Below are 24,849 nucleotides of genomic sequence, written 5' to 3' on the forward strand. Positions count from 1 at the left end.
CTGCTCATTAAAGATCCAGAGAAAAGGAAATCACACAATCTGTTTACCTGTCTCAGCTGATCGACTTAGGGCGAGAAAATGTTAAGAAAATAATGGTATATTTGGTGGGGTGGATATAAAAAAACCAGACTTTTCTTATTTTAGAACGTATACATGTAGACATTGATATTGAATGTATTGAATCTGAAGAAAAAAATGGATTACTCTCTCATAAATAAAGTGTACAAAACTTAAAAATAGGAAAGTTTAATCAGTTTAGAAATGCAATATGTGATTATTTTAAAATACATATTAGTATTGTGGTGCTACATATCAGAATATCAAGCATGACGTTAAATTTGCGTTGAATAGTCAATGTTCGCGGTTTTCATTTCTTATTTGAACAGTAAGGTTCCTTCCATCATTGCTCAAGAAGCACTTTTATAGGAGCAGCCAAATCCGAAACTTTTACAGGACGAACGGTTACCTTCACTTGTGCCTGGTGACCTGTTGACATTGTCCCTGATATCTGAATTAAGTCATCCTTATATATCACGGGATTTGATTCCCAGTAATACTCGCTCCTGCTGAACCCAAGAGAACCAGAGCTTGTTCCATAGTACATTTGGTTAAACCACTCATTTCCTTGAGAATGGAGCGTCTCGCCGGGAGTTGTTATGCCTACCCCAAGCCAATTGCTGTAAAAATTGAAGTCGTACGGTGCCGCCCACATTAAGACAATTCGGCGATTGTGCTCTTCGACCAACCATGACACTGTTCCGAACGTGCCAGTTGCGGTGTCGGACGTCTTTCGGGCAACCTGTGCAGAAGGAAATAACCCGATAATAATGTGTTCATTGCAAACATGATGATGTAAAATTGTATAGGTCTTATATAAACAGGAAATTGTCTTTGCATACTTGCATTGATGTCAGTATGAACTGGACTTTATGAACCTCTTATATAGAGAATGCAAGTTATTGGGAAGAAATACTTTGCTCGCAACATATTACATGATTGTTTTCCATTTAATGTAGATCTATAATGTTAACATATTGGCATTCAGTCATTAAAATCTGAATGCCATTTCAAGTACTTCTTCAATTTTAATGCAAATACCACCATTTAAATATATTTAGCTTATTTCAAATACAAGTGCACCTGAACATATTTTGGTTAAATATGAGAAATCCATTCATACACCAGTTATTCATTATATAATATTCACAACTTTTCATTGATAATTTTCTTTATCATTATATTTCGACACAATTAGAATAACATACACGTGCTAGAAAGCGTCCACGTGTGTTGATTAAACCATCTCTTATATATGATACAGACATGTAATCGCATACAATGTCTTGTCGTCCATAGGTCACCTTCATAATAAATTGGAAACTTGTAATAATGGTAAACCTCGGGATGATTCTGAATGCCACGTTTGTCTTCGGAGATTTTTTAAAGTTGACTATAAGCTGTATTAGTGACGTAATTATATTAGTTGCTTACAAGCTCAGCAAAACTTTGAACTAAGGAAACTAAAAAGAAATGATCCTTGCTTGAGTTAATGTCTAACATATATACATATACACATTACAAATACATATACACATTACATATACATATATATATATAAGAATATTTGTCGATTTTGCCTAGAGAGAGAGTGTCACAGGATGAAGCAGGGTTGGGACTGGATTAGGAAGACACCAAAAGCAACTGCGTTTACAAGACGTTTATTTATAAACGCAATTTAAATATTAACAAATCTGGCACCATTATAAACAAAAAGATAAGGAAAATTATAAAGTTCCTACCATGGAACTATCAACGATGAACTCAACTCGAAAAAATTCAAAACTCAAAACATGAATTTAACAAATGGAATTTTAAAACAAACGTGAATTCCTATCACCGATCAACAAAATAAAAGTGACCTTCACCCCAATATAAGGAGTCTTGAATGTATCGTTCAAATAACGATTTAGAAAAGAAACGTATCGTTCATAAAACGTTATTGAAAAGCAGTGTAAATTACGAACCTATCGATCGTTCACATAACGGTATTGCAATAGGAATGAATGATATTATGAACCTATCGATCGTAAACCGATATTGAAATACGTGTAATTACGAACCTATCGATCGTTCACATAACGATATAACAATAGGAATGAATGAAATTATGAAATGCAGTTGTGAAAATAACATGGAACACTATAACCATTGTGGCGCCCATTTGACGTCCAAGATGGTCCGGTTCCACGCGCTTTAGAGTCTATGGCCAGAGAAGCACCCACGCACGGTCCGCTCCTCTCAGTCTTTTGAAGGATCCCTCGAGAGCCTTCACATCACAGACTTGATGGTCGCGAAGTCCTGGTCCCTCGCACCGATTAAACCAGTATACTCTTCCGATCCAACGTCACCATAACACAGCGTATACGTCACACGAAACCACAGTTCCGTGACTTCGCATCAAACCATTATAAGGCACGGCATAAGGCATGGCGGCATGTATAAAGCAGGTATAATGCAGCTAAAATTATAACAATTAAACCGTATAGTACATAGGACACGGTTAAGTACTTCTGCATTGATATATGTTGCGCATGCGCGCACATTAATTCGTTACCCATTAGATTAATCGTTCAATGCATGCAGCATATAATTAAATATCAATTTGTCTGTTCAGTTGCAACAAATAGCCAACTCGAACCAGACTAAAGTATTTTTAATATGGCGGTGTATAACTTCGGTATTGACTCTCAAGAATTTAGAATAAATATACGTTTCCTGCGCGTTAGCTACTGCATTCAATGAATATGTTTGCAGATATAAGTCTTTTTGACACAATAACTAAGGTTCTAAAACATCTAAAGTATGAACACATTTCTGTCATATAAACGAAAGTAGTAAGGTGGGATACATTAGCGACAATGGGAATTAGCATTACAGAGACCCCTGGGTCAGATTAGCGACAATGGAAATTTAACATGGCGAAAAATCGTGGGTCAGATTAGCGACAAGGGAAATTAACATGGGGAATAAATCGTGGGTCACTCTAGCGACAAGGGGAATTTAACATGGAACTATAGTGTGGGTCTGTCTAGCGACAAAGGGAAATTAACATGGGGAACAGAGTTTGGGCTTTTGGGATTTTTTTTTGTTGATTTTTTTAAATTTTTTTTAAAAAAGGGGTAGGCAATTGAAAGGCTATCTCTTTTCGAGAAATATGGCTGGCCCTGAAAAGGACCTTTGGGTTTATGTTAATATTAATATTAACATAGATGGCATCTGTCACATCTTCTTCTTCTTCTTCTTAAACTCCTTCTAACTGCCGGTCCATACACAAGTACCCTCTTGAGACATCCTTGTCTTTCTATGTAAACTCTCCTCATCCATTGACTAGTATCTGTCCTATCAACAACAGTCCACTTGGACCTGACATACATGAGCATGTCCGTCCTAAACATCATGGAAGACACAAGGGTGGATGACTCAACTGTGGTCCACATCTTGAAGCGACGAGAATAGGTGAATCAATGCAGTGAACTGCGCTTATTTATAGGTACAGGAAGGATTGAAACGGATTGAATTCATTCACCAATCCGAACACGCGTTGCAAAATTCAGTCAGCTCGCATCCGATCCGAAGAGAGCAGTCTGTGACGTCACGTGGTCTATATAGATTCGTTAGCGCTTGTGTACAGTCAATCTATGCGACAGTGATTCAACATGACGGAAACTCAGAAAACGATCCATTGGGGTGCACCAGCAGGGGAGACTGCCCAAGGGAACCAGGACTTACTTTCAGAAGAGGTGAATTGGGATTTTGTGGATTTTCTTACCTCGCAAGAATTTGTTCCGGAACCTTCGTTACCTTCTTCATTACCGCAAGTGGAGAATTTTAGACAGAGACAGAAAGAAGAATTGGAGAAATTTATGCAACGACAAAAGGAAGCGGAACAAGCTTTTCTCCTACAGCAACAGCAACAGCAACAAGAAGAGGTAAGAAAAAAAACAACAACAAGAAGAAGTAGCAGCAAAGAAACAAGAGGGTGAAAATCAAACGGCTACGGTACTGTTGGACATTTTAGCGGAGTTAAGAAGTCTGAAACAAATGTATCAGACTTCTTTATCACGACCGAAGAGAATACGACCTTCCCGAGATAAGCACGCCAACCCTGTGACTAAGCCTATCGTACCACCCTTAGTGATTTCAACCCAATCATCAGAAGTAGGCCTTGGCCGTGGCAAAGGCTTAAGGCAGTTAAAGTTGATTGGTTAAACTCACCCCTACACCAAAATAAAAAGGCCCTTTTCAGGGCCACCCACATTTCTCGAAAAGAAATACAATTTCAATTGCCAATAACTCAAAAAAAAAAACAACAAATAAACAACCCATTTTACCCTTATAGTACGTGTCTGTGTATGAGTGCGTGAGTGTAGCTTCTTATTTTAGAATCAAAACTCAAAGACACTTACCTTGTATCATTCATGTATTCTTTTATCCATTTTTTACAATCCAATTCACAATTCACCACAGAACACTTTAATTAAAAGTTCATTGACTTCTTCTTTCTCCTTGTTTAGTCTCTCTGTCTTTTGAATTTCTTCACCGTTTTTTCCTCATTTTCTTCCCTTCTTCTTTTCTTCTCCTGTTTCTTTGCTTATTTTAAATAGAATTGTCTTCTTTCTTCCTCTTCTTCCTCTGAAGAATCTCTCTCTTCTTTCGAAGAATCCCTCTCTTCTTCCGAAGAATCCCTCTCTTCTTCTGAAGAATCCTTTTCTTCTGATTCCTCTTGTTTCTTTTTTGGGCAATCTGGAGATCAATGTCCTTTTTCTTCACAATAATAACAGGTATCTTGACTTTTGTCTTTTTTAGCCCCTGTTTTTTTTTCTTTTTTGACGGTCTGGACACTCTGAAGACCAATGCCCTTTCTTCTTACAGATATAGCAAGTATCTTGACTTTTATCTCGAAAAGAAGGAGAGTAGTCCGTCGGCTGGTCTGAAGAGAATTTTCTAATGACCCCTCGCAAAGCTCTGACGAAACGTTCCATCTGGGTAGTCTCTTCCATCGTTGTGCTCGGCTTGAGAGTGAAATGAATAGTGAAAGGACAAGACACACACCCTTTTTATATACGCTGGTTTGCCATGACTATAAATTAGTCTATGGTGTTTAAACTTGAGTCATTTGACGTTTTGCACTCAAGATGAAACGATCCTATTCATTGGAGAAGAAAGAAGAAGAAGAAAGTAAGAGGCAGAAACGTGATCTATCGCCTCGTACCAGGGCTGAAATCTTGGCACAAATTCATGCCAGTGATTTTGAAGAGGACATGAGTGAACCAGAATTTGAAACCTCTAAACCAAGTTCACCACCCTTAGTCAACCCTGAAAAGTACTATTCCATTCGAGAGACGGAAAAGCGCTCCTCTAGAAAATTTAGAACCACGGCTTACACCTACACGATGAAGTTTATAGATTTCAAGTCTGGCGTACCTTTGGAGAAAGCAGAAGGGTTTATCACCGAGATGTGGGATTCTTTGCTCACCGCACTCAAGCGACAATGTCAAGCCAAAGAAGACGATCGCTTGACATTATCCATAGATCACGACGGTTTCAAATCCCCTGTTTGGATCGAGTTTAGCAGACCCGCAGAACTGACCCATTCCAAAGTCATGGACAAGATACAACAGGTGCAACAATCTAATGACCAGTTTGACATCACCGATGGTAAAGCCACACTGAAAATGGCCCACCTCTCTCCTCCTCAAGGACTTTGATGCAAAAAGATGTTATTGGTGGACGACCTTCGCAACACCAAAAAGAGTCTCGTCCGAATTAACAACCCTCAAGACCAGATGTGTTTAGCCCGTGCCATCGTGGTGGGACGAACCTATGCCAACAAGAACGACACGGTAGAATGGAAAAGAACCTGGAAAACTATTCAACGATGCGATCGAGCCAAACAACGAAACGAAGCAGAAGTCTTGTTACAACAAGCCGGACTGTCCAAAGACACACCCTGTGGCATTCCTGAGATGCAAAAATTGCAAGATGCCCTAGCTCCACGCTACACCTTGAAAGTGCACCCTCAAGAAATGCGTGGAACTCTGTTGTTTCGAGGCCAAGATTTTAAGGACGGAAAATACATTCACCTTTATCATCACGATGAACATTTCGATACCATTACCAGTATCACTGGATTCCTGGGATACGGTTATTATTGTGAGAAATGTGACTATGGTTATAACAATCGAGAGCAACACAAGCATTGTGGAATGAAATGCCCAGGACGTTTGGCCTCTCCACCCTGTCTGAGCAAAGGACCAGTGCCTTGTTCGACTTGTTTGCGCACGTTTGTCAGTCCTACCTGTTACCAACAACATTTGAAAACACAAGGTTCACAGAAGAAATGTGCTTGTCAACTCCTGAGATTGTGCCCTACCTGTGGACAAGGCACACTTACCAATAATGCCAAGGCACACGTATGTCGAGGAAAGAAAAAATGTCACATTTGTCACCACATCGTGGACTTGGAACACCAATGCTACGTGCAAAAATACCAACCCCCACCAGAGAAAGAGGACGGTCACAAGAAGAAAGGCAATTTCATCTTTTTCGATTTCGAATGCATGCAAGAGACCGGCATTCACATTCCTAATTTCTGCGTGGCTCATCGAGCGTGCGAGAAGTGCATTCAAGAACCTATCTTCAGTCATTGCCCTCACTGCAGCAAGATTCCTGGAGGACGTGAAAAAATCTTTCGGGGACCAAACACGTTAGCCGATTTTGCCCAATGGGTCTTAGACCCCATCGACAAGACGTGGAGCCAAGAGGACATCGAACGTTACGGAGATTGTCATCGTCATGCCACAGTGATGGCTCACAATTTCTCCGGATACGATGGACAGTTTCTTTTGAGATACTATACGGAACAAGGCACCGAACGTCCTAAAGTCACTTTGAACGGAGCCAAAATCATTTTCATGCAAGTGGGACAAGTGCAGTTTAAAGATTCGATGAGTTACTTGGCCATGCCTTTGAGCCGAATGCCTAAAACGTTTGGAATGACAGAAATGGCTAAAGGGTACTTTCCACACTTTTTCAATACGGAAGCCAATCAACACGCCGTTCTACCCCATTTGCCTGAGGCTCACTATTACGACCCCGACAACATGCGTACCGAACAACGAGAAGCTTTCTACACTTGGTACCAGGCTCATGCCTCTGACCCTTTCGACTTTCAGGAAGAAATGCTAAAGTATTGACGTTCCGACGTGGACATTTTACGACGTTGCTGTGGAAAATTTCGAGAACTGTTCATGGAACACGGAGGGGTCGATCCTTTGAAAGAAGCTTGCACCATTGCCAAAGCGTGTTCCTTAGTGTACCGCCAACGATTCATGCCTGAAAACACCGTGGCTGTCATCAGTCCTCAAACGACCCACTTTGTCAAACGTCAATAATCGGTCAAAGCCCTACGCTGGTTACATTACATGTGCGACAAGGAAGACAAGTGGATTCAGCATGCCTGCAACGGAGGAGGCGAAAAGACCATCGGAACGTATTCGGTCGATGGCTGGGACTTAGAAAACCCCAAGATCGTGTACGAGTTTAACGGTTGCTTATTTCATGGATGTCCCGTCTGTTACCCTGACCGTGACACTAAAAATCAGTTTTTGCAACGAACCATGGAAGACTTGTACCAGGACACTTGTCAGCGACGCCTAAAGTTAGAACTGCAAGGATACCAAGTGGTGGAAATGTGGGAACACGAGTACGATCACCGTTTGAAAACCGATCCCGTGTTTAAACGCCTCGTGGAAAGTTACCAGTTCATGGACCCGTTGAACCCGAGGGATAGTTTGTACGGAGGAAGGACCAATGCCACCTGTTTGCTGTACCAAGCCGACGAAGAGAAAGGAGAAGAAATCAAATACTTGGACGTGTGTTCGCTGTATCCCTACGTGTGCAAATATTGTCGCTTTCCCGTAGGGCACCCACAATTGCTGACGGAACACATCGAACTGAAAAACATTCGACAATACGAAGGCTTGATCAAGTGTAAAGTTTTGCCTCCCACGAACCTATACCATCCCGTCTTACCTCACCATTGTCAAGGCAAACTGATGTTTCCCTTGTGCCGTACTAGTGCCGAAACGTGCAACCAGGACCAACCTTGCCATCACAGCCAGGAAGAACGTGCCTTGACGGGAACCTGGGTCAGCGTGGAATTGTTCAAAGCTCTGGACATGGGATACCAACTGTTAGAAGTGTACGAAATTTGCCACTTTCCCAAGACACAACAGTACCACAAGGGTGACGCTACTCAGAAAGGCATTTTCGCCGACTACGTGGATGCCTTTTTGAAACTGAAACAAGAAGCCAGCGGCTATCCTTCCTGGTGTCACACTCCCGAAGACCAAATACAATTCAAAGAGAAATACTACGAACAAGAAGGCATCTCTTTTAGACCACATCGAAAAAAAACGAAGGCAGGCGATCGTTTGCCAAAGTGATGTTAAATTGCTTGTGGGGTAAAATGGCACAACGACCGTGTTTACCCAAGACGGAATATTTGACAGAACCTTCCCGCTGCTTCCAGATGATTCACGACAAAACGAAATACATGAAACACGTGGACGTCGTTCGAGAGGATTTGATCTTGGTCAATTACGAAGAAGATCTGGACTTTGTACAAGACGACCCTTTTGGAAATGTCATCATTGCGGCTTACGTGACAGCCCATGCTCGCTTAAAATTGTACGAAGCTTTATAACTGTTAGGAGAACGCGTCCTGTACTTTGACACGGACAGTTGCATTTACATCCATCACCCGATTCAACATCACCCTGACATCGAAGGAGACCGTTTAGGAGCCTGGACAGACGAGCATCCCGACGACAAGATTCTAAGTTTCGTCAGTGGCGGCCCCAAAAATTACGGCTACGAATACCGGGACAAACAAGGAGAAGTACACACGACGTGCAAAGTGAAAGGACTGACTCTGAATCATCGTACCAGTCGAGTGGTCAACTTTGGGGTATTGAAAGAAGCCTTGCAATCGGGAGAGGATGGAAACTTTAAAGTGACCACCTATCAACCGAACAAGATTGTACGTTTACCCACTCACCACATCGTCAGTCGACCCTTGGAAAAAGTCTATCAAATTGTATACCAGAAGCGAGTGCGACTTCCCAATCACTTTACGTTGCCGTACGGTCACGTCGGTATTGGTCTGTATATAAAAAGGAACCCTAGGCAAGATCGATAGTTCATTGTTCATTGAAGTAACTTACCATGTCGTTGACGAAGAAGAAACCAGATTGATTTGGCTTGGACCCAAGAGGTGGCCCAGTATGCACGAGAGTTATTCATGGAAAAAAGTTACTTTTCAACCCGTGTTAGTGACGGTGCCAGAAGAACCCGTCACCCAGGACAGGACTGTCGTGGACAGGCCTGAAAGACCCTTTCGGGAGGACACTTGTGTGACCTTACCCCCTACTATAGAACTGGTTAAACTTTACCCAACACATGTTGTACAGACACTTGTGTTTATTCCACGTTCATGGTCATCATGTGCCTTTTATTCTTGTACTTAAGCCTTTGGCTTTTATGTATTTTGTCCTTCGTATTCATGTTTGGAAAAAAAACATTCAATAAACGTGTTCTGAAAAAAAGTATATAAACTCTTGTCTTGTTTGTTTTCGTGTCACAAGTGACATTTTTCACACAATGGCTACCTCTGCTGTCTCTGCTCCCTCTTCCTCTACTGTCAAAGTCATCGACGAACACTTAGATCGTGCCAGTTGGGAGGCTTTGTATCTTCGCCATCCCTTTAACATGCTCATTGCTGGACCTAGCGGTTCAGGCAAAACCGAATTCGTCAAACGTTCGATCGAACATAAACATCATTTGATCGATCGGCCACCTCAACGGATCGTGTGGTGTTACAAAGAGTGGCAATCGGCGTACAGCCTCTTGCGAGAAAGTCAAGGCGATTCCATCGTGTTTGTGTTAGGCATTCCTAAAGAAGACGACGGCATCGTCTCTGACTCCCGTCAAACCCATTTGGTCATTTTCGACGACATGTTAGGAGAAGACGAAGAAGAAATTAAACTGTGGTTCACGCGCAAAGGGCATCACCGTAATGCCAGTGTCGTTTACATCACCCAAAATTTGTTTCAACAAAGTAAAGCCCATCGCACCATCAGTCTCAATGCGCATTACGTGGTCTTGTTTAAAAGCCCTCGAGATAAATCGCAAGTGCAAGTCTTAGCCAAACAGTTAGGAACGCCTTGGCTGACTCAGGCGTACGACGATGTCACTCAAACTCCACACGTCTATTTACTCGTCGATTTGAAACCTACGACTCCCGAGGATTTGCGATTTCGTACCCACTTGTTTCACCACTGGTGCCAAGACGGAGGGCCTGTCCTGTACACGTCTCCGTCCTCGACTTCATTTCACTCCACATAAAAAAAATCTATAAAAAACTCAGACCCTTTTTCGTCTGTCTCACTCTCAGTGCGAACATGACGTCCCTTTAGTCGCATCTTCCCGTCAAATTGATTCGTGCCTTGTATGGCATCAGTCGAGAAAAAGATCTACAAACACGAGCTCGTGTCTTAGAAGCTAGTCTCAAAGAAGTCTTACGATGGTTCACGGTGACGGCACGTCAATTACTCCAAGGAATCATTCAGATTCGTCATCAAACCAAACGCTTTTGTGATCGAAAGAAAGTCGCTTTGGTCCAACTGGCCGATCCCCGCATCGACACTCAAACCAAAAAACAAATCATTTTGAAACCTGGAGGGAGCGGTACTCTAGGAGGGGTCATCATTCGCTCACTCTTAAGATGGGATCCTAATGCCCCAAAGTTATACCCAAGACAAAAGTCCAACGAAGCCCCAAGAAGAAAAAGACCAGGTCCCCAAGGAGAACTTCTCCAGTGGCAGGACCCTCCTCTGACCAGACACCACCACCCCGGAAAAAGAAAAGAAACCCCCAGAAAAAGAAACAGAGAAAAAGTCCCCAGAAAAAGAAAAGTCCACAGAAAACTAGTCGCAAGAGAGGCACTTCGGCCAGGACGCAACCTTACACTCGGAAACCACGACCTGCCACGGCGGTGACTGCGTCTCCGGTAGCCTCACGTTTGTCCACTTCTCCGTTAATGACACCAGGAACTGAAGAGTACGTGGAGACGTTGATCACACCAAGAACTTCTCCGTTGATGACCCCCAAAAGAACTTCCCCAGTGGCAGGACCTTCCAATTTAGTGGCAGTGGCTGCTGCTCACAAAGTACCTTCTCCCAAAATCAAAGTTCAAGAAAGATCGGGCGTGTTACAAAGTTTACTGGATTTGTCCAAGCAAGAACTGGCTCGATTTAGTCCGTTACGTACCCCTGCACGACGTGTCATGCCTGTCCTCAAACTAATACGACGTCAAGACAATCAGTGGCGACGCGCTCCAGTATAAAAAGGGCCTGTGACCAAGTCGGGGTATCAGTGTTTTTTGGTGCTCCTGAAGACTCAAAGATGTCACCCTCCAGAAAACCCCATGGAAAGAAAAGGAAAGGACTGCCACCACGTTTAGCCAAACATGGGGACATGTTATCTGTCCTGTCCAAAGCTTCTCCACCCCTACGAAAAAAACTCATTCAAACAGCCTCCAAAGAGGTCATCGATACCGTGTGCGAATGTTGTTTGAACGTTTTGAAAGGCACGATCCCTTTGTCCAAACACCAGAAACAATGCTTAGGCAAACATCGTCACGTTCTTCGCCAAATGGTTCAAAAGAAAATTCCCATTCGTCAAAAAAAGAAGATGTTAGTGCAACGTGGAGGTATTTTACCACTCTTGTTAGGCCCCATACTGAAAGGAGTCTTGGGAACCATGTTGCGAGGACTGGTGGGAGCAAGATAAAAAGGCCTTCGGAAGTTCCAAGATCTCAGAATCGACCCCTGACAACCCCATGGAAGGACGAAAACTAGCTTTAGTGCCTTACAAACGATGGATGGAATACCATCGTTGGCAAGAACAACGCACCCCGCATTTACCTCCCAATCCCAATTTGAGCGAGATGTCCCAGTTACAACACGAATTGCAGTCCTTGATGGATCGCCAAGATTTGTCCGAAACAGAAAAATCGCAAAAGTACGGTCAACTCTTGCAACGACTGCAACTCTTTCACCAGAAAGCTTTAGACGAAACAGCTCTACCCACTCTGAAAGATTTTAAGACCTTGATGAAAAGTCCAGCACCATCACCAGTACCAGTACCAGTACCAGTGACCAAGACAGAAAAAGGAAAAGAAGAAGAAGAAGAAGAGTTTCAAACTCCACCAGAAAAAGTACGCAAGTTAACAACACCACCTACCTCCAGAATTGGATGGATTAAAAAGATGATGGCCACCCCTTCTTCATCACAAGAGAAAAAGAAAGTGAAGACAGAAGTGAAACAAGAACCGATATCCCCCGCTCAGACATCCTCCTTCTCTTCAACACCTATTGCCGGTCGCACACGCAAAGCATTGCAATCCAAGAAAATACCCCAAGAGAAAAAGAGTAGCATCCTCCAAGAGTGGGTGCCATATTAACACACCAACCAACACAAAAAAATGGAAAAAGTCTTAGCCAGCATTTACTACGATCCCTCCCATCCTGCAGGTTACGCAGGAGTTCAAAAATTGTATCGTGCTGCCAAAACGCGACTGAAAAGTCTCCGTTTACCTCAAGTGCAACGATGGTTACAAGAACAAGCTACCTACACTTTACACAAACCCATTCGATGCAAGTTTGCCAGAAGTCGCACCCGAGTGGAAGGCATCGATCATCAATGGCAAGCCGATTTAGCCGATGTCTCTCATTTGGCCAGCTACAATCGTGGCTACAAATATTTGTTTTGTGTCATCGACGTCTTTTCCAAATTTGCCTGGGTCGTGCCCTTGACTTCCAAATCGAGCAGCGAGTTAGTGCGAGCCCTGCAACGGGTGTTGAAACAAAGCGGTCGTCACCCTCTTCGATGGCAAACGGACAAAGGCACCGAATTTCTGAACCAAGCTTTCCAAAAAGAATTAAAGAAACGTGACATTCATTTTTTTACCACCGAGAATCCCGAAACCAAAGCCAGCATCGTGGAACGTTTTCAACGCACTTTGAAAGAACGCATGTGGAAATATTTTACGCATCACCACACTCTGAAGTACATCGACATCTTACCGCACCTGGTGCAAGCGTACAACCAATCTTACCATCGAAGCATCGGACGTGCCCCGCAAGACGTGACTCCCGACAACGAAGTGTTGGTGTTTGAGCGCCTGTTTGGTACGTCCCCGACGAGGGCTGTCCCCAAGAAAAGTGGAATGTTGGCCGTAGGAGATTGGGTGCGCATTTGCAAAACCAAACGCACTTTCGACAAAGGTTACTTACCTAACTGGACGACCGAATTGTTTCGCGTCACTGGACGAGTGTATGGCCATCATCCTGCCGTCTATAAATTGGAAGACATGAACGGAGAAGTGCTCAAAGGAACGTTTTATTTGCCCGAGTTACAACGTGTCACCAAAAAAGAAGACGACGTGTACGACATCGAAAGCATTCTCGAACGCAGAACCCGTAAAGTGGGCAAACGACGTGTCAAAGAAGTCAAAGTACGTTGGAAAGGATATCCACCCAGTTTTGATTCTTGGATCGACGCTTCGCAAGTCATCGATTATAAAAAGAAGTGACCATCATGCCTTTTCACACAGACGCAGCTACGTCGAACACTCCTCCTTCACCTAGTTCTTTTGTGCAAGATTTACAAAAACAACCCTTGTGGGTGTGGTGTGGAGAACGTGTGCCTAAAACGCAAATCGTCTTTTTCTGCCAAATCTTCGTGGTGTATTGTGTCATCGGGGCAGCCATCGCCAATTTGAGTTTGCAACAAGGAGACAAACAATTGTGGACCATTTTATTGAGCAGTTGCATCGGTTACCTGCTTCCTAATCCCTCCCTGAAATTCACCTCGAACGGGAACCCCGGGAACCTTGTGTCCAGTGCCAGTGCCAGTCACCACTTCAACCACAACCAGAACCCCATTTTAGACGGAGACACGCCTCTGACGTCCACTAACCCCTCGGACAGCCACAGAACTCTGGAATTATGAGTCACCAAAGCCAATTTTACTTAACTTTACCCAGTGACAGTTCCATGGAGGTGTTCCCAAGAACACGTTGTGCTGTTACACGGCCAAATTACCTCAGGCCATCCAGTTAGATCACGAAGCCCATTGGGAAGTGGCTTTAGTAGAAATGATTCACCCGACCCAAGTCCTCAATGTCCTTCCCAATCAAAATTATTTTGATGTGGAAGTTCATGACGAGCAAATGCAACAGTGGATGGATAGCAACGTCAAATATGACAAGAAAACCCGTACACAAAAGTACACCACCTATCACTTGTTCTTTCCCCCAGGCTATTATTTTAGTGGTCAACATTTGGTCAGCACCATAGCCTCCAGGTTTAATGTCGTGTTTCTGAAAGCTTTGGTGCATGTCAACAAAAGTGTCACCATGGAGTACCACAAAGCAGCTCGTCGCTTCTTGATGAAATTTGAACGAAGTAAAATCATGTCCATTTTATTTTGTCCTGAATTGTTTGACATGTTGGGCGGAGACATGGACATGAGAAAGGCCATGCTCAAGAAAAACGAATTACCCATCGTTTACGACAACGAGTCTTTTAGCAAGTTATTTCGTGCCCCGGTAGAACTGAACCAAGGACTGAATTTGATGTTCGTGTATTCCGATGTGGTGTAGTACAACGTGGTGGGACACACCTCCGTACCGTTACTGCGTGTCATTCCTTTCAAAATGGATTCTGCCACGAACACTGACGAGGAAGGTGGAAACACTTACCACGTCCACCGCGAATTTGTCCATCCTCACTATTTGCCTGTCAGTAAGTCGTATTTGGACACGGTCAACATTGCTATAAAAGGAGATCTGGGACAAAATATTCCATTCACCAAAGGAAAAGTCACGGTGAAACTCCATTTTCGAAAACGGTTCTCTCACGACTCGTAAGTAAGTCATGTATCCAGTGTACCGAGGGGTTGCTCGACAGCGAGGACACGGCTTAGGAGATATTTTAAAATCGGCCTTTCGTTCGGTGGCCCCGGTGTTGAAACCGATGGTGACACGCGAATTGCACGCCTTGAAAGATGCGGCACTGACGCAAGGCAAAGAATTTCTCCAAAATGTCATCATCGACAAACAAAACCCTAAAGAAGCCTTCATGAGGGCAGGCAAAAATGTCTTGCTGCAAACGGGCAAAGACATTTTGGGCCGACGAGAGACACCTATAAATGCCCTGCACGCTACCGAGTCAGGCATTCAGCAAGGACAAGGCAGAAAGAGACGACGAAGAAAACACCCTTTCACCAGACTTCAAGCGAGAAAGGCCAAGAAAAGAAGAACCGTTCGAGACTTAGACGTTTTCGATTATTGAGAAAAGAGACAAAAAAAAAATGATGCACCGAGAATCTTGTGCTTGTTCCAAGACGGAACTGGACCTGTTTGCCATGCCCCCCACGACGATGACGATGCAAGAATCCCAGTGGGTGGAATTTCACCCCGTCTCCTCACTGACCGATTCCGCTCCCATCGAGTTTGAAATCAAAGGACAGCCCGATGATTACATCGATCTGAATAGCAGTTACTTGTACCTGAAAGTCAAAATTCTAGATAAGTCTGGAGGTCCTATAGACGATGAAGCAGTAGCTCCCGTCAACAATTTCATGCATTCCTTGTTCAGTGGAGTGGACTTGTACTTGAATAACAAACTGGTCAGTAGCAGCATGGATACTTACCCTTATCGTGCCTACCTGGAAAATCTCTTGACGTACGGAATAGATGCCAAGAACACTCATCTCAATGCTTGTGTGGTATGGGAAGCTGACGAACCTACCAAGTTTGAAATATTGGAAACTGATGAAAAGAAAGACAACAATGATGGATTTCTAGAACGAAGAAAGAGAATCACGGGAGCCGACACAAGTTTAGAACTGATGGATCGTTTGCATTTGGACATGTGGTTGCAAGAAAAGTATTTGCTGAACGGGGTGGATGTCCGCCTGAGACTGAATCGTAGCAGTACCGCTTTCCATTTATTGGCTGATAGTGACGGTTACAAAACCAAAATCCAAGAAGCCAGACTCTACGTACGCCGTGTGGAAGTGTTACCTAAAGTGGGAAACGACATCAGTCAGACGTTGAGCAGAACGACCGCCAAGTATCCCATACGACGCGTGGAAGTGAAGACCTTCACCATTCCCAAGGGACAGCGATCCATGATCGAAGATCATCTGTTCCAAGGACAGTTACCCAAACGTTTGATCGTTGGTATCGTCGAGAATACAGCCTTCAAAGGAGCTGCCGAAAAAAATCCTTTCTACTTTCAACACTTTGGCGTGTCCAAAATCGAAGTCAGTCGCGATGGCAAGACCTTGTGTACCCGACCTTTCGAACCTGACTTTACCAAGAAGAATTACTTGAGATCGTACTTGTCCCTGTACGAAGCCACCGGACAGTTAGGAACCAATACCAGTCACGGTATTACGTACGAGGATTATGCAGGAGGCTACGCTTTGTGGGCTTTCGATTTCACTCCAGACCAAGGCAGCGACGAGGGACATTTCCACCCTATAAAATCAGGCCAGATTCGTGTGGAAATTCAATTTAAAGACCGAGACCCTGATGAAACGGTGAACGTCATCCTGTATGCAGAATTCGATAATACCATAGAAATCAACAGTTTGAGAGAAGTCATCCTAGATTACTAGAAACCATGGAAGATTGTTATCCCTCTTTACCTAGTGGAGAAACTTTTAGTGTTGGATTATTGTTAGAAAATGTTAGAGTTGTTGTTGTTTAGTGTTAAGTGATTTTTGAATAAAAAATGTTGTGTTTTGAAAAAATTGTTTGATGTTATATTGTTGGATTATTTTTAAAAATGTTAGAGTTGTTGTTTAGTGTTAAGTGATTTTTGAATAAAAAATGTTGTGTCTTGAAAAAAATGCCTTTGTCTTTTGTTTAGCTATAATAATGTTGGATTGATGCTCTTTCATTTCTTACTATCCCTCTCATGACACTCACTAAACGTTGCGACTCAAAAACCGTGTGGGGATGTTTTCCTTCACGTCCGCGCTTTGACTTTAAGAACCGGGGTTGTTTCCAGTCTAACCATCCATTGTCGACTCATCCTCCTACGAAGATGTGCTCCAAACTAGCTAAGCTCAACGAAGCCTACGTGAATTTGCATAGGGTCAGACACAGTCTGATACCGAAGCCAGAAGAAATAGAGAATGTGAGAATGTTAAAAATCACTGAAGACCTGATAGAAGAGCTCTTCAGAGAAGAAATGAACAGGGAAAAAGAAGAATGGACAGAGAAGTACAGACTTCAGAGACAGCAGCAACAGCAGCAACAACAACAACAACAGCAGCAACCTGAAGCTGACAGATGCTTTGTCGATTGTCGTATGGACACCAAAGAGTTCTTCTTCTCTTTTCGAAGAAGCAGACCTATCGCCAGAAAGTCTATCCTCAGAGGACATCGCATTCTTAGAAACTAAAAAAGAATGCCATAGCAAACAAAAAAAAAAACAGCCCTTTTCAGGGCTACCCCAATACTCTAGAAAAGAAATAACGATCGATTTGCCAATGTGTGTAGTAGAGTAGTGTGAAAATAAACACTAACTCTTTTTTTAAAAATGTGAGGGTATGTGTTTGTGTGTTTGTGTTTGTAAGTGCTTAAGTAGGTTGGTATGGATAGTAGATTAAAATGATGTCTTTTTTTTGGTGTTTGAGGTGTATATTTGGAGTTAGATTGGATTGCTTTGCGTATGTGGATAGTCTATTGAAGTGATTTATAAAAAATTTTAAAATAGTGATGGGTAGCATAAAAAAGTGAGTGAGTGTTTCTTTTATGTCCGCGCGTTGTTTCTTTTGGTCATGATCTAGGTGAGATCAATTTTATGTTTTTTAGGGGGATGTTTTCCTTCACGTCCGCGCTTTCACTATAAATTGAAACTCGCTGGGCAGTCTAGCTACACTTGTTGATTGATCAACACCAAAAATGAACACGAGACTGTCTAAACTGTTGGAACTTCATGTGCATCTGGAATATGCCAGGCGCCTGTTGAATGAACTGGCCGCGGAAGCCATTGTGGAAGACGGAAGGATGAGAGAGGAGGAGGAAAGAAGAAATAAAGAAGAGGAGGAGAGAAGATATAAAGAAGAAGAGGAAAGAAGATACAAAGAGGAGGAGAGAAGATACAAAGAAGAGGAGGAGGAAAAGGAGAGAAGAAGAAGAAATTTCAGAATCCCAGAAACCGAAAATTGGGATTCTGAAGCCACATATCCTGCCTCTGCTCTCTCCCCCAAAAAGGTAAAAAGTAACTGGGGGACAAGATGTGTATGTGACGCCAGGCCTGGAAGGTGTCACCATTAACCAGGTGTCCATGAAATTCCAAAAAAAAACCAGCCCTTTTCAGGGCTACCCAATACTCTAGAAAAGAAATAACGATCGATTTGCCAATGTGTGTAGGTAGAGTAGTGTGAATATAAACATTAACTCTTTTTGAAAAAATGTGAGGGTATGTGTTTGTGTGATGGTGTCTGTAAGAGCTAAGGTATGGTTGTGTGAATAGTAGATTATGGGTTTCTTTATTGTTTATTTTGTGTGTTTGTGTTTGTGTTTGTAACTGCTCACGTAAGTTTGTGTAAATAGTAGATTATGGGTTTGTTTATTGTTTCTTAGCGTATGTGGAGAGTATAGTTTTGGTTTTATTATATGAAATGAGAAAGTGGGGGATGTTTTCCTTCACGTCCGCGCGTTGTTTGGTCATGATCTAGGTAAGATCAATTTTATGTTTTTTAGGGGATGTTTTCCATCACGTCCGCGCTTTCACTATAAGAACCCACAAAGTTTGATGTTGGAACCATTCTAAGGAATAACTGAGACAAAAATGACTCAAGTATCAGTTCTATTTAATTTATTGAGAGACATCTATTTCTGGATAATGGATGTAGAATATGTTTTGGGAAGAATAGAAGAGGAATGGAGGCATGGAGATATGAAAGACTTTGTAACGAGTCAAGTTCAAGGCCTAAAGACAGCAAGAGATATCATAGCAGGGATGATTGAAGAAGAAGTCAGTAAGTCAAGAGGCTTCATTAACCCACCTTACTTCAGAGTGGGAAGTTTGAAGGAAGCACTGGATCATGTCATCCAAGTCCGGTGCTTCCTAGAAAAAATATTGTACTGGACAGAGTGGAGAAATGTAAAATGGGGATTGGAAAAGGTGAAGAAAGGGGAAGATCTGATGAGAAAAGTAATGGAGGAGGAAGTAGAGAAGATTAAAGTGAAATGGAGGGAAGAAAGAAAAGATGTGGAAAGCAAAAAGAAACAGACAGAGTTTGAGAGGATGAATGAGAATTGGATCAAAGTCCAGGAAAAATTTAGAGCCTTGGGCCATCCAGACTGGATGCCAGAGGAGAAAAAGAAGAAAGGAATAATGGAAAAAGTGAGGACTTGGTGGAAGAAGTTAAGGAGTTAGAAGAAGAAGAAGAAGAAGAAACCCAAAGGCCCTTTTCAGGGCCATCCATATTTCTCGAAAAGAGATAGCCTTTCAATTGCCTACCCCCTTTTTTTTAAAAAAAAAAAAAAAAAAATCCCAAAAGCCCAAACTCTGTTCCCCATGTTAATTTCCCTTTGTCGCTAGACAGACCCACACTGTAGTTCCATGTTAAATTCCCCTTGTCGCTAGAGTGACCCACGATTTATTCCCCATGTTAATTTCCCTTGTCGCTAATCTGACCCACGATTTTTCGCCATGTTAAATTTCCATTGTCGCTAATCTGACCCAGGGGTCTATGTAATGCTAATTCCCATTGTCGCTAATGTATCCCACCTTACTACTAACGAATAGTAATAAAGAATTTCATTACCTCTACAGCTGTAGATTTGCTTCCGTAAAGGGGTAAGCTTCCTGATAAGACTGCGTAATGTGATTTGGTTATAGAGAATTTGCTCTATATATATACTAGCTGTGACAGATATGGGCAGCTAGGTACTAAGGTTTCCCGCTGCCGGCAATTTGCACGTGCAGGGGTTGAGTTTCGCTCAGGATTTCGAAATAACTAGAGCCGAAAAAATATACCACCCTCGGGTGACGCTGTACGCGGCAACGGAACCCGAGAACATTTTGGACAACATATACATATTGATATACCTGGTACACAATTTCGTGGGAGAGAGAGAGAGAGAGAGAGAGAGAGAGAGAGAGAGAGAGAATTTTTAAAAATAAATATATAAACAAAAAGTGCTATCCCTGGATTCATATAGAAGAATGCTTGAAAATAATGGAATGAATTAATATTTTAATAGAAATAATACAGTCATACAGGTAAGAGAGGTTTTAATTCGTACTCTACGGAGATTCGAATTCATGTCCTGGGCCATTTACCTACCTATCTACCTATATATATATATATATATATATATATATATATATATATATATATATATATATATATATATATATATATATATATACATACATACATACATACATACATACATACATGCATACATACATACATATCTTCTGTTATAATCAAGGCTTGCATTTAAATCAGGTCGTATTTGACATTGATTATGTAATAGCGTACACATTACTTTAGGTGCTGATTCTCCTTCCAAACCACGTGAACAGACTTCTTGGTTTTGGCAAAATGCCATGTACACGTTCACGGATGATTGATTGAGTGCTCCACGCAAGAGCTAGATTTATTCGCGCAGGAACAAACATGGCCCATAAAACTTGAACTCTTCCGCCATCTTCATTTTTGTTAACTGCTGTTTAGTGTGCTTTTAACCCTCAATCTCAGAACATCGTGCCCTAAAAATGTTCCTCACAATATGGCGATAGAATCTGCGAGAAAATGGTTTGTTCTCGTGTCAAGGATAGCCTCTTCCACAAAAACCCTTTGTTTCAATATATCACAGTCATCTCACCATATTCCTCGAGTATATAATGGTTTAGAAAAAAAAGCCTTTGTTTCAATATATTACAATCATTCGCAATATTCCTCGAGTATATAATGGTTTAGAAAAACAGCAAAACAACATATAGAAATATCTACTTCTGGTTACGTTATAGAATATCTCATTTAAAACCAAGGTACTCTAAAACATATTTAGTACCAGCAGTGGTTTCTTGCACAATTTAACAAAAGCAATGAAATGTGAAGGTGTAGACCAGAGTGGCATGATTTTGACCTGTTGCGGAATATTTGCCAATCTAAAAGGAATCTGAGGACGATATGGAAGACATTCTCAAATCAGCTGTCATAAAACAAATAATAGCAGGCTAATAAATATATTATCTTCTGAGATATTCACTTACAGTCAATCAAAGAACAATCTCTTCACTCCTGCAGCAAAATGACCTGACACGGAGTCTAACTCGCTGGAAGCCAAGCATACCTTTTGTCTTTCTATTTGGTAATGCGACTTATGGAGTCTATTTTGAACTACCACCAATACCGAGCAGGAGCACCTTTAACTTCCCACTGACAGCTCATGTACAATGATTTGTCTTATATTACATTATACCGTATTTATACTTACCATAGCTTCCTTTTTGGACGGAAGGATATCGCCAGGTGGGGTAGATAATGCTCCAGCGAGGATCTTAACAACAGGACCTGTGAGTGGAAATCTTGTCCAGTTTTCTACTTCAATACCACAGTTAATCCTGTAGTTAGTGTTCATCAGATTACTCAGCGTTGTACCTGTTAGACTCGAACCTGCACTCACGGCACCAGCAGCAGCTGACACGATAGCCGCTACTGTAATTTCGGCTGATGTGTTACAGAACGTTGTTGCTGCAAAAAGAAGAGATAAAAAGGGATTATAATTTCTAAACAATATTATATGAGATATTTCTTAAGATATTCTTCAATAATATTTTCTTCATTTCATGCATTGGAATATATGTACTTATCTGTGCAAGCCAAAAGAAAGTGTAACGAATGCATGTTTACTATTTATCCATACAAAATGGAAACGTATTCGCTCTTTTCGCTGAAGGCCAGCCTAGTTTGTATGTGTCCTTGTTCGATGTCAATCTGTATGTCTGTCTGCTCGTCCGATTTTCACTTCTTCCGATCATTTTACGAGCTCTGTTTTTAGCCTGATTTTGCCTTTTGATTTATGCATGCACGATCGAGAACATGTTTTATAATAGTAAATATTCTTTATGGGGTTAAAAAGCTATTTGACCCAATTCGCAAATATCAATTTGCGAACAAGAATATCTAAACTGTGTCGACAGGTTACACTGTACCAAATATATTGACGTTCCTTTACTTCACAATACAAAATGAGAGAAATGTGCTATTAGATTGAACTGTAATGGTTCCTAAGTGACTATCATTATGCCAATTTTCAGCATTTGTTCGTCGTACGTAACAGGGTTATGGTGCTATGTATTTTGTCAACGTTAACCTTGGGTGCCTACACGAGAGATTCAGTGGATTGTGGCGCTTGAGGAATCCCAATAACACATGAACCGGAATCTCAGAGTTGGCTAGATATGATGCGAATTCTAAATTTCATAGGATCTTGCACAAGTTGGTGACATTATTATTTAAAGGCACAAAATCGTCGACAAAGGTGACAAATTGAATATGTTAGGCCCACTTTCGACTCTGTGACATTCTTAAAGTTTCACAGTTACCAGTAAAATAAAAATCACTGGTTGTTTTTAAAACCCTAATGCTGTATGTAATACGTTAAGCGTTCATTGTGCAGTATTGTTTCAGTTAAAAAAAAATTAAATATTTATGTTTAGATGAACAAATAAAGAGCTAGATGGGCTTAAATTCAAGACACTTACCAAACACAATATAGCCTAGTACAACGGCAACCGGTCCACCCATTGTCGATCAAGATTCCAAATATTCTTCACAAAATAAAATATTGTGTCGATGGATGGAACACAATAACGTTTGTGTAAACTATTTTGATGTTTGTTTCCTTTTATCAGGCCAAATGTTCCAAGTGAGCGGATCTGGTCACGGTCATCAACCTGACCAATCACGTTGACTGGAGGAATCTTTGTCGACAACCGAAGGTATTAAATAGACTGATGTGCTGACTTACTTTAAAAAGCATTTATTCACTACACAATTTAGTGTTTATATCTGTAGGTAATGCTCATGCACATTACCTTGTAATCTAGGTTGTTGTATTTTTTAGAATAAAGGCTTAACGTGCAATCACCGAGATAGATAGATGGATAGATTCCGCGTCATAAGATATATGAATTATTATATTATTCACACATATGTACAGGATTATCCAAGTCAACTATTAAGTATGAGTATATTTTAACATGTTGCTATTTAAAAACAAACTATTGACATGTCAAGAAGAACCGGTGGAACTATTATACATTATGGCTACGGTTAACTGCAACTCCAAGGCAAATTTAAACAAAAACCTGGTTTAGTACCCAATGCACCTTTCAATAAAGTTCATGAGACACAAATCGATTTTTGTTTGTGGAACTGATTGAGAAAAATGTTATCGCTTTTGTTTATGTATAATTAACCCTTTAAAGTTGTGTTTATATTAAATACACATTCTTTAGACATTAAAGCTTAAATTGTACATGTTTAATTAGATGGAAAAGTGGAATCCTGGTTAAAAAAGGATGAAGATTAAAAAGAGTATGCCTGGCGTGGCTGGCCATGACTGGTTGATAATGAAACGGAGTATGCATAGGGTGGCTGGCCATGACTGGTTGATAATGACAAGGAGTATGCATAGGGTGGCTGGCCATGTCTGGCTGATAATGAAAAGTAAAACTTTGGTCGAAATAATCAATCGAGAGCGCATCATGTTTGTAACTGACAAGGAGACCATGCATTTTAGATGGCATTTAAGTCCACAAAACACTTAACATTCGGCAGGTGCAGAATTGAAAAGCATGTTTCAGAAACATATAAATAAAATATTTCCCCGTGGTTTATGCCTTTTGCCACAAAATGCTGTACCAAAGATGGATCTCTACATAGAAATATAGGATTGTTTATAGCATACAGAAATATAACGTTATTGAATGTTTAATGTCATGGTGTTTCCGTGTTTCTTATGGGAGATGAATGTAGTTAGGAGATCATGAGTAATTGGGCCGTACCAAGATGCGTGTCATCAGATGGACTGAACAATATTCGATAATTGGGAAACAACTGATATCATACCATTCATATGTATGTACGTATGTATGTACGTATGTATGTATATATATATATATATATATATATATATATATATATATATATATATATATATATATGTGTGTGTATATAAAGAGAGAGAGAAAGACAGACAGAGAGAGAGACAGAGAGAGAGAGAGAGAGAGAATTGTAGCCTGAATGAAACAACACGTACACCTATGGCATAACATCCCAGTCACAGCGACATTTCCGAATGTCATGTTGCTTTAGATGGATTTAAATTTTCAGATTAGCGCTAAATTACACATCTTGTTTCTTGATGAGTACGGTTATGTGGTCGGTGCTGTACCACTTTATGTCTGTGATTTGTTGCATCCGATGGATGCCACTCTCTAATGATGGGTGTGACATTAAGACTCTTTTTTGTGGAGGTGTCATTCTAGATTTTGCCATATATAAGACATCCTAAAATATACAATGCTTGAAGTTTGTTTATGGAAACTTGCTTTCAAAACCAGTGGCATGAGTTCATGTTTGGTTTTTATATACACTTTCATTGCAGCTGACACA

The 24,849-nt window shown here is 41.4% G+C and overlaps 1 protein-coding gene across 1 annotated transcript; it reads right to left on the bottom strand.

The window, feature by feature from the left end:
* Positions 1-230: 230 nt before the first annotated feature.
* On the bottom strand, positions 231-23,041 carry LOC149780407 (tereporin-Ca1-like). The gene is made up of 3 exons (XM_089936373.1): positions 22,935-23,041; positions 21,665-21,921; positions 231-799 (listed from the first exon to the last, which is right to left on the bottom strand). Exons 1-3 carry the CDS (start codon positions 22,975-22,977, stop codon positions 401-403), a joined length of 699 nt encoding a protein of 232 aa, XP_089792499.1. The 5' UTR covers positions 22,978-23,041; the 3' UTR covers positions 231-400.
* Between the last annotated feature and the right edge of the window lie 1,808 nt (positions 23,042-24,849).

The sequence above is a fragment of the Sinohyriopsis cumingii genome, chromosome 16 (genome assembly GCF_028554795.1).
Source record: "Sinohyriopsis cumingii isolate HCF-2022 chromosome 16, ASM2855479v2, whole genome shotgun sequence".
Lineage (NCBI taxonomy): Eukaryota > Metazoa > Mollusca > Bivalvia > Unionida > Unionidae > Sinohyriopsis > Sinohyriopsis cumingii.

Coding starts and splice junctions, on each gene's coding strand:
- LOC149780407 (XM_089936373.1), bottom strand. CDS start 22,977: ATGGGTGGACCGGTTGCCGTTGTACTAGGCTATATTGTGTTTG. Junction 21,922..22,934: donor ACTAGGCTATATTGTGTTTG/GTAAGTGTCTTG, acceptor TTCTTTTTGCAG/CAACAACGTTCTGTAACACA. Junction 800..21,664: donor CGTCCAAAAAGGAAGCTATG/GTAAGTATAAAT, acceptor CCTTCTGCACAG/GTTGCCCGAAAGACGTCCGA.